Source organism: Bos grunniens, chromosome 9 (genome assembly GCF_055505025.1).
Source record: "Bos grunniens cultivar Pamir isolate PY7600 chromosome 9, Bosgru_T2T1.0, whole genome shotgun sequence".
Taxonomy (NCBI): domain Eukaryota; kingdom Metazoa; phylum Chordata; class Mammalia; order Artiodactyla; family Bovidae; genus Bos; species Bos grunniens.
The window spans coordinates 51,321,542-51,331,392 of record NC_141173.1 but is presented as its reverse complement, the minus strand read 5'-3'; the positions used below and the strand labels follow the sequence as shown (position 1 = coordinate 51,331,392).

General features: G+C 33.4%; 1 protein-coding gene across 4 annotated transcripts in view; it reads right to left on the bottom strand.

Annotated features, from left to right (window-relative positions):
* Window positions 1–9,851, bottom strand: part of PNISR (PNN interacting serine and arginine rich protein) — a 28,215-nt gene continuing 18,364 nt past the window's right edge. For all 4 annotated transcript variants that reach the window (XM_086317582.1, XM_086317583.1, XM_086317584.1 and 1 more), the window contains 6 exons: window positions 7,783–7,920; window positions 6,297–6,396; window positions 5,513–5,566; window positions 4,265–4,435; window positions 1,908–2,994; window positions 1–1,660 (listed from right to left, as the gene is read on the bottom strand). In XM_086317582.1, the coding sequence (XP_086173708.1) occupies window positions 1,630–1,660; window positions 1,908–2,994; window positions 4,265–4,435; window positions 5,513–5,566; window positions 6,297–6,396; window positions 7,783–7,920 (1,581 nt within the window). In that variant the 3' untranslated portion in view covers window positions 1–1,629. The remainder of the gene's footprint in view (window positions 1,661–1,907; window positions 2,995–4,264; window positions 4,436–5,512; window positions 5,567–6,296; window positions 6,397–7,782; window positions 7,921–9,851) is intronic.

Below are 9,851 nucleotides of genomic sequence, written 5' to 3'. Positions count from 1 at the left end.
TTTTTCTGTAGAATTTTATTTTGAAAATATTATTTCACTTGAAGATTGTTCTAAAAAACATTTTAAGATATGAAAATGTTATACAACTTATTTATTACAAATTAATCAGATAATTAGTTCTGTAATTAGGTACACGGTGTTAAGCTCATCTACATAAAAAATATTGCACATTTTCCTTTACTTTGTCTCCAGATGTGACTGATGTCTAAACTATATAGAATTCCAAACTATTTAAAAGTTACTGTGTGAAATGTCAACTTTATAAATATCAGAACTGCACTGTAAAACAATCATTTTGGTAAACATGCATTTATTCACAGTTGACTTGTTTCTTCAAGATAAATGCATAACTGCTCAAAATTATTTAAGAACCTATGTAGAGGTACAAGAGCACACTATTACAAGTCTATTTCTACCTTCATTTTGAGGAAACACTGATCTTGGCAAAAACCTGGCTTACTTTCAAATGAACTATTGCTGGTAAGAAGGCATACTTTAAAACTTTTCTGTGATCTGCACCTGCTCTTTCCTTTCTAAATTAAAATGTAAAAGCATTGGTTTCCAGAGGTTTATCTATTGTGGCACAAGTGAGTAATCATATAAAATGGACCCTAGAAGCAGTTCAGCATTTCAGTGCCTGCAGAGCCTCATTTTATTCCTAAGTTATGACTGCCTTAAGTTGCTAGATCACTCACTGATCATAATTTTAAGAAAGTGACAAAACCAAATCATTTTAATGTTATGAAATTGACACAAACCTGCATAACACAGTATTCTTCCACTGTGCTGAGGTTATATTATACTTTAAAAATATAAACAAACATATTCAATTGTGAGTTTTAGTTCTATAGTAATCCCAAAGTGTTTAAAATACACTTTAAAATAGAAGTGGTAACTACAGGATATAGTTCCGGACTTGAATTGCTATTAGTGTCAAACACAATCATTCCTTATAAATAATTCTAGTGGTGCACTGGTCTGATTGATTCTAGCAATTTCATTAACAGGAGTGAACCATATTTTATACACAGAGAATATATTACTTGAAAATCCCCCAAACAGGAAAAATTTAGAAAGCTGTCAAATGCCTCCAAATGAAAAGTAAAGATCTGTTTCTGGCCCTCTTCTACATCTTTATAGTTGGAATCTGACAAAAATCCACGGGTACAATTTACAAACTTTGACAAACTATTAAGTTAAAACCAATTTCTTTGGGGGAGATGAGAGGAAGTACCTTTAAAACCTGTTATACAAAATTCCAGCTGCCTTTTTATAAAAGTACGTTCCTTAGACTAAAATCATAAAATTAAGGTGCAAGAGTTTAACAAAAATGAACTAAAGAGCTTTATTGACATCACAGTACATTCAAGAATAATTTTAAGAACATTACAGCTGAAAGAGAATGGCATGTTTATAGTCTTATTATGCACTATGTTTTGAAAAAAATGTAATAGAAAGAAATCCTATTAAGTAACTTGGAGCAGCATTTGAAAAAAGTACACCTATTTACAGATTAAAAAAAAAAATTCTGGTTTCACCTACACAGCCACAATATGCCTCTATAATGAGACAAGCCCTTAAAACTCATGGAATTTTTTAAACATCATGGCATTGTTGCCACATCATTCCTCAGCGTTTACGACGGGGAGGGGTTGTTGATCTGAAAAAAAGAAAGGGAAAAGATAAAATTTAAAAATAAAAATGTATTTTATACTCAAGAATCTGCAATTTTCAAATAAATATTATTATATAGGATTTCTAAAATTACTTATGATTATGATCATTTATCAAGTACCAAACTGAGTTTATTAAAGAGAGAGAGAGAAAGGACACTTTCAACTTTGAATAAATTCAGTCAAATTTTTTTTTTTTTTAAATCAGACAAAATACTTTAAAAAGTATACTACCTTGATCGGGACTTAGACTTGTGTTTGCGGCTTGCCTTCTTACCAGACCTTTGAGATTTCTCCATGGATCGCGATCGACTATGTTTAGGCTTCTTAACCTTCTTTTCTTTGCTACTTCCTGGAGATTCAGAACTGCTCCTTCCACTAGAATCAGAGCCTGAATGTTTTTTACTATCTTTGGTAGTGCTTTTCTTACTATCCTGTCTAGAATCATGTCTTATGATTTTAACAGATATAGAACCACTCCTAGAGAACGTTCTTTCACTTTCTCGTTTCCTTTTTAACCTATCATCCTGACTACTGAACTTAAAGTCTTTTTCTTCCCTTTTTTGTTTCTCTTTTCTTTTATCCTGTTCACGTTCCCTTTCTTTGTCTTTCTTTTTTCTATCTTTATCTATACTTCGACTCCTCTCCTTTCTCCTCTCTTGTTCTTTAACCTCACCTTTATGCTTATGACTGCTTCCACTAAGACTTCCACGTTGATCATCAATTTTACGTCTATCTCGACTCCTACTACGACTGGACCGATTGGTTCGCCTATCCCTTGAGCGACTTCTACTTCTACGTCTCTCTCGGGAAGGACTTCGATTTCTTCGTCTTTCCCTTTCAATGCTATTTCTGTTAGATCTCCTCCTATCTCTAATCTTCACTCTAGCCCTATTGCTCTCTATTTTAATTCTTCGAGAGTAACTTCTACTCCTACTACGCCTAGCTTTAATTGTTGGAGATCTACTCCTACTATGTCTCTTTTTTCTTTTAGGAGAAGAAGATCGGGAAGAAGTGCGACTACTACCTGAGCTAGAACTGTATGAAGAGCTAGAGACAGAACTACTAGTACTACTACTTCGGCTATTGCTACTGGAACTACCACTACTAGAACTTCCTGATCTACTCCTTCCTTGTTTCTCTTTTTCTTTATGTTCTCTTTTTGGTTCTAAAACTGATGTAGTTTCATTTGAAGTTCTTTTCTTTTCATTAACCACATCACCATCTGCTTCTCTTGCTTCTAGTAGTGATAAACTATTTTGCTCTTTATGGATAAATTCATTCATCTCTTTTGTAACCCTTTCTGATTGTTGCTTTTCTTCTGAAACAGAAAAAGACAAAAATAGTAAGACAGGCAAACATACAATGAAAAAACTTCCATACTAGCAAATTTCAAGCCATAAGACTATAAAAATAGAGCAGCACTGTTCAACAGAAATAAAATGCAGTAAGCAATTCAGGGTTTTTTAACAGCTACTAAACAGTTTTTTAACAGCTACTAAAAAGAAACAGGTTTGAAATTAATCTTCATATTTTATTAACCCAATATATAAAAAATCATTTCAACATCCAATGAGTTAAAAAGAAAATCAAAATATTCTGCTCTTTTTTTGTGTATTGTAAAGTCTTTGAAGTCTAGTGTGTATTTTATACCTACAGCACATTTCAGTTTAAGCTGGCTCCATCTGAAATGCTCAGTAGCTACATGCAGTTAGTTACCTGTCTGGACAGCACAACAATGGAGCACCAAAGTGCAGAGGTACAGTAAAGCAGGTAAGAAAACATTTCCCTCTTACACAGTAAAGCAACCTGAAGGTAATTAGTAATTTATAGGAAATTTTTGGTTGTTAGCTCAATAATTACTTCTGAAATTGTCCAGTAAGATTTTTCAAACAATAAAGTCTATGTAAATATTCTTTCACTATTCCTAGTATCATTATATAAACTAAGAGCTGTACACATGAATAACATTTTACATAATTAAATTCTACAGTGAAGTTGCTGAGATGTGTGTGACTCTTTGCGATTCCATGGACTGTAGCTTACCAGGCTCCTCTGTCCACGAAATTTTCCAGACAAGAATACTGGAGTGGGTTGCCGTTTCCTTCTCCAGGGGATCATCCTGACCTGGGGATTGAACCTGGGTCTCCCACATTGCAGGCAGACCCTCTGAGCCACCAGGGAAGCTCAACTAAATTCTAAAAAGTCCTCTACTGTCCTTAAATATGTTAGCTACAAATTACTCTTCAATAGTTTATAATGTATTCCTTTCAAAAGTCTTTTCATTTTAGGAACTTCAATGAGAAATAAAAAGACACCAAATAGTTTAACTTACAGTCAACAGAATTAATGTCTCCCAAAACAAAAAAAGTTTAATTTTTAGAAACTACATATTTTGAATAATATAATTAATTTTGACTTTTAAGTTTGATAAAAATTGAAAATGAGTCAAAAACCTTAGTTTCAATTACATCATATAGTATTTATAATCTAGCTTTGATTCTATCCTGTTATTTTTAGGTTCATTAAAAAATAATAAAAAGAAATACAAACTGAACTGTACAAACACTAAGTGAGTCTAAAAAATATACCTTCCATCTGTTTATCATGTAACAGCTGCTGTTCTTTTTCTTTTCTCCAAAAAGCTTCCTGTTTTTGCCGGATTCGATGCCGTAATTCCTCATCATCAGTGTCAGATGATTCAGAACCTCGGTTGCTCCTCTCATCTTCACTGTCTCCTGATCCATAACCACCCAGTCCACCTGTGTGCATAAAGCCCAGTCTATCACATGTAAACATTATTCTATGCACTAAAAACTTTTTAAGGTCCGAGAAGAAAGCTCATTTCTTTTTTCATTGCCTTTTCTTGGAAGAATATGCTTATTCGGGGTGGGGAGGAGTATAAATTACAATGCTTAAGGAGTATACAGAATCCTCAAGAAAACTGATACTTAATATCTTATTCTTTCAAGAATATTTCATATATTGCTCACCATAGGGAATCTTGAAAATGACTGTCTTATTGTCCCTGCTAACCAACAAAACTATTTAATAGGGCAGTAATAAAGCCTAACTAAAGCATAATCAATTCAAACTACCTTACACAAATTTATGATGATCCTGAAAATATTTCTAAAATTAACTCTTTCATTGTTCAAAGTTCAAAAATCCAAGGGATGCTAAATATTTTTTCCCTAACAATATTAGAATACTGTAATTCTCAATGGTACAGAAACGGCAAGGTGCTATGTAACTGCTCCCCACCCTGAAGTGATCTAGACAGTAGTCATAACAAAATCATATGGGCATTTGGTTTCACCCATTTCTGCTGATCCTCACAAATATTAATTTGAAATGCAGATTCGGAAAAGGCAAGTTCAAGCTTTTATACACTTGACACTGTATCATGCAAATGGCAAATTATGAACATCACTACTATCACGCTCTAAGATAAACCCTTTCCTCTATGGTAAAACTTGACTTGCTACAATACAATCTAAATAAAGGTCCTTAAAAGCATTTATGGATAGGTTCTTCCCTAAGGCACGTATTCAATAATTATGAAAGTGAGCTTAAATGCTATCATGGCTAAATTATGTACTATTACAACTTGTACTAATAAACTATGAATTAGTCACCACATTTGTAATAATCTCACTGTGAATGCTTTAGTTTAAAAAAAAAAAAAAAAGCAAACCTTCTAGAGACTGATATAACCCTAAGACCTAAATTTTATACACTGAGTAGGCCCAGTACAGTTTCTAAACAGAACATGTAGAGAGACAAGGTAAGTGTGATTTTCCCTTTAAGGCCCTCTCACAAGTAAGGAGAATACTTACCGAGTCCAGTGAGGGAAGCCAGTGCACTGGACTGTGCCAGCTGTTTTGCAGGAGCTTTGTATCACATCAACAACAGGAACAACATGTTAACACAAATAGCCACGATTTCATAGTCATGAGAGTCTACGGTATTGTTAAATCTACTACTATTGCTGCTTTTTGGGGAGAGAAGAAACATTAAAAACATAACATTCATTTTAAACCAGTAGTATGTCTGGCCTTGAAACTATAACTCTGATGTGAGCTGAAACTGGTTGATAATGAGGGAAAATGTTGACCAATACACCGGTATTTTTATTTTTGAGGTATGGACCATAACTAAAATATTCTTTCAATATACTTTTTAAGTGTTACTAAAATCATGGGGGGGTGGGACATATTACTTGCTTCTGTAAGAATTACAAGTGGTAACTGTGAAAATTCTGAAGGTTCATAATTCAGTAGTCAAACTAAATGCATTAGAAATCATACACCTAATACCATGGTATCTATATAGTAAAAAAAAAAAAAAAATCAGGTAAAATTGAACATCAAGAATTTTCCACAGTACATGTTATAGAACAATAGCAAAATTGCTAATTTGTGCTTAGGTAGGCTGGATAAAACAAAAATATATGTATAGTTTTAATATGGTGTCTACAAATCTAATATTTCCCAAAGAGTTAGAACATGCAAGAGGATCCATAATCTGCTAGTAATTCAACAAGGACAACAAAAAAGTCCAGAGTAGCCACCAAAACCAAAGAGCCCCAGAAAAAGAAAACCAAGAACACCCACAATATACCTTTCGTTGCTTTCCGGTGTGCATCTTTGGCTATGTAATAAATTTCTTCATCTGTGACATCTAGTAGAATTTCAGTCAGAAGCATTTTTGTCAGCAACATCTAAGGAAGGATATTTTATACGTTTGTTTTTTATTCCTAATTATTACAGTTACTAACACAGTTTGAAATTTTCAAAAAAATTAAAAGGCAAAGCCATTTTATAAAACATTTTTAAAGATCAGATTAGCTATTCTAAGGAACAGAGTATCTTGAAAATTATTGTAAATTATCAGAACTTTAAAAACATTTTAAATCATATGGATTAAAATATATATAAGAATTTATCTGTAAAGCAGAAACACTGAAGTCTAATTCTGGAGACAAACATTTTTTTTTAAGTCCCTATTAATAAAAGTTTCCAGAAGTGTTTTAAATTGAGAGGAATATCCTTTCACTTAATAATATTATTAGTAAGCACCAAAATACTAGTTTCTTATGTCACTTTGGAATTTACATTAACCCTCAGCTCAAAGTAAAATCTAAGGGGAAAAAACAAGGAAAATAAGGAAACGGCAATTACTGCATTTTGTGAAATGAAATCCTTTTTTTCTTTATTACCATCGTATAGCATACAATAGACTTGAAGTAAGAGCTGCATTCTAGCACTTGTTTGGCTACCCACAGCTGTTTCAAATGTGGACCTCTCTGGGATCCAGATTACTCATCTACTAAAATAAGAGTACATCGAATCAGCATCACCTAAGGACATTCCAAAGATCACTGACCAACCAACATGAGAAACACAGCATATTATATACCCAATCTCAGAAATGTACAGTACACATTATAGACACTGAAGGCTGTGAAATCTTTCAATGAAACATCTTTAACTGTGTTAAACCTAGAGCTTCCTGAATTTTTCTATACATTCTTTTAATCTTCTAGAGTATACAAAAAACACACTTTAGAAAATAATGTTGTGCTTAGTCACTCAGTCATGTCTGACTCTCTGTGACCCCATCCATGGACTGCAGTCCACCAGACTCCTCTATCCATGGGGATTTTCCAGGCAAGAATACTGGAATAGGTTGCCATGCCCTTCCCTCCAGGTGATCTTCTCAACCCAAGGACCGAACCTAGGTCTCCTACATTGCAGACAAATTCGTTACCATCTGAGCCACCAGGGAAATGTTCTCTTGGGTCTCATGTAGTATTAATAAAACACTATTTAATCAAGCTGTCGATATTAGAAAATGTGCTTAATAACTGCTTTATAAGCTATGATTTCATATATTATGAGTTACTTGGATTTTGCAGACACTAGTACCTAGCAAATATACATCTTATAATTGTTTTACAAGTTCTCAAGTTTAAGATAGCCAACCAAAAATTTTTTTTGAATTATTAACAAGATAAATCCTATAATATAATGCTGAACGTCATTATATCTCAAATAAAATTTTTTTAAGCCTGTACATGGTAAAGGGAAGAAATTTAACATTCTACCATTTGATACTCTTTCTCTTCTTCAGTCATCTCTGGTTCACTTTGCTCTTCTTGAGGAACTGGAGATGGACTTCTGGTGACTTTTCCACTGCTTGCAGCCTCAACGTTTTCAGTGTCTTCATCTTCCTCATCACTATCCTAAAAAAAAGTAACAGCACTTTTTGGGCCACCCAAATTCATGTTTATGTCATAAAATAATTATCTTAAATATTCTATTTTAAAACCCCAAATTAAAGTCTATGAAACAGATACAGAAAAATGAAATTTCTCTCTAAATAACACTTTTGTGCTACAGATCTCATTTGGTAATTTAAAGAGAGGAAATACAAGATTACAAGATGGCTTTTGAGAATCAATTTCAATTTTTTCCCTTAGTTAAGTTTTCCTAAGATAAATAACTAGAAGCACATCATGCCCAGAGATTGATTTAATTAATATACATTATATTAATGGTCCTGAGATGAGTGGTATGTAGAATTTTGGATAAATGGGCCACACTCATATACTCAGTATAACTTTCATAGCTGTAAATTTAAGCTTTTTACCTAAAATCATTTGACTTAAAAAAAAAAAAAAACTAAAGTCAGTTTCCAGATCTAAACTGGTTACTGAAATTTGCTTTTTTTTTTTTAGCTACAAAATGGACAGATAAGCAAGAAATGAGGCTTACTTCAGATAGAAGAAATACCAGTTTTGTCTCTGTATACCGTTAGGTTTTCAGTATTCAGATGGCACACCTTAAAAGGTAGATTCTTCTTTATGCAAAGAAATACTCCATAGTCACTCTTAGCAACCGTACTAAGTAAAAGCCAAGGTGATCACCTAAAAAATACTATGGAAAGACTATTCGAACCAAAGGAAGACTACACGTAAAAACAAGTCCAAAGCATCTGGGAGAAAAGGGAGGACAATCTCCAGTTTTGAGATTTTTTTTGGGGGGGACACTTAAAAAAAAAAATCAAACTGGGAAATCTACTATTTAATGTAGAGATTTAAAAAATTTTTTATCTTTTTAAAGATAAAATTTAAAAGTGGCAGCCTGTTGTTTCTTATCTGCATAGCACCCAGAACAAAATCACATCTTTGGTATTGTTATTTTGTTAAAAAAAAAAAAAAAGTAGCTTATGGCACTCATGGAATTGAAGCAAAGCCAGTACCTGCTTGAAGTGAAGTGAAAGTCGGTCAGTCGTGTCCGACTCTTTGCGACCCCAAGGACTATAACAGTCCATGGAATTCTCTAGGCCAGAACACTGGAGTGGGTAGTCTTTCCCTTCTCTAGGCGATCTTCCCAACCCAGGGATCAAACCCAGGTCTCCCACATTGCAGGTGGATTTTTTACCAGCTGAGCCAACAGTTAATTGGCTGTCCTTGAAACTTACTTCTGAAGGAAAAAAATGGCCTTGGGAGGAAGAATTATTTCCTGAATTGCACACTGGCCACTGCTGTGGCTGTCATACTAGCTAGAAGCATACTGCTGCTAAAGACAAAAAAATTCTCAAGCCATTCATGCCATCTAACTGATAGAGATTTAAAGAATTAAAAGCTTATGTTACTTTCAGTACCTAAAACTTTCAGTATCAAAAACTACGTTATTATATCCTCGAGTGTAAGTATAGCTGTTTTATAGGCCATCACTGGGGAGTTCACTGTACTACAATAAAGGAACAGAGATTCGTTTGTCGAGATAAAACCCGTTATCTAGCATCTGAGTAATTTCTCTCTGAAATGAAACATTTTATATATTTGCTGCCCTCTTTTCTCCTTACTATCTCAGTAACACATATATAAAGTCCAATATACTTAACTGAAAGTTAATCTCAAGGATACTACTCCAGTACTTTTTCAAAGACTAAATTAGTACCTATTTATTTTGATAAACTTTTTAAAATTGAAATATATTTGATTTACAATGTTTCAGGTATACAGCAAGTGCTTTAGTAGACATTTTTTTTTCAGATTCTTTTCCATTATAGGTTACTGATACTGAACACAGTTTCTGTGCTACACAATAGGTCTTTGTTTTTTAATTTTATATATAGTAGTGTACATCTGTTAATCCCAAATTCCCA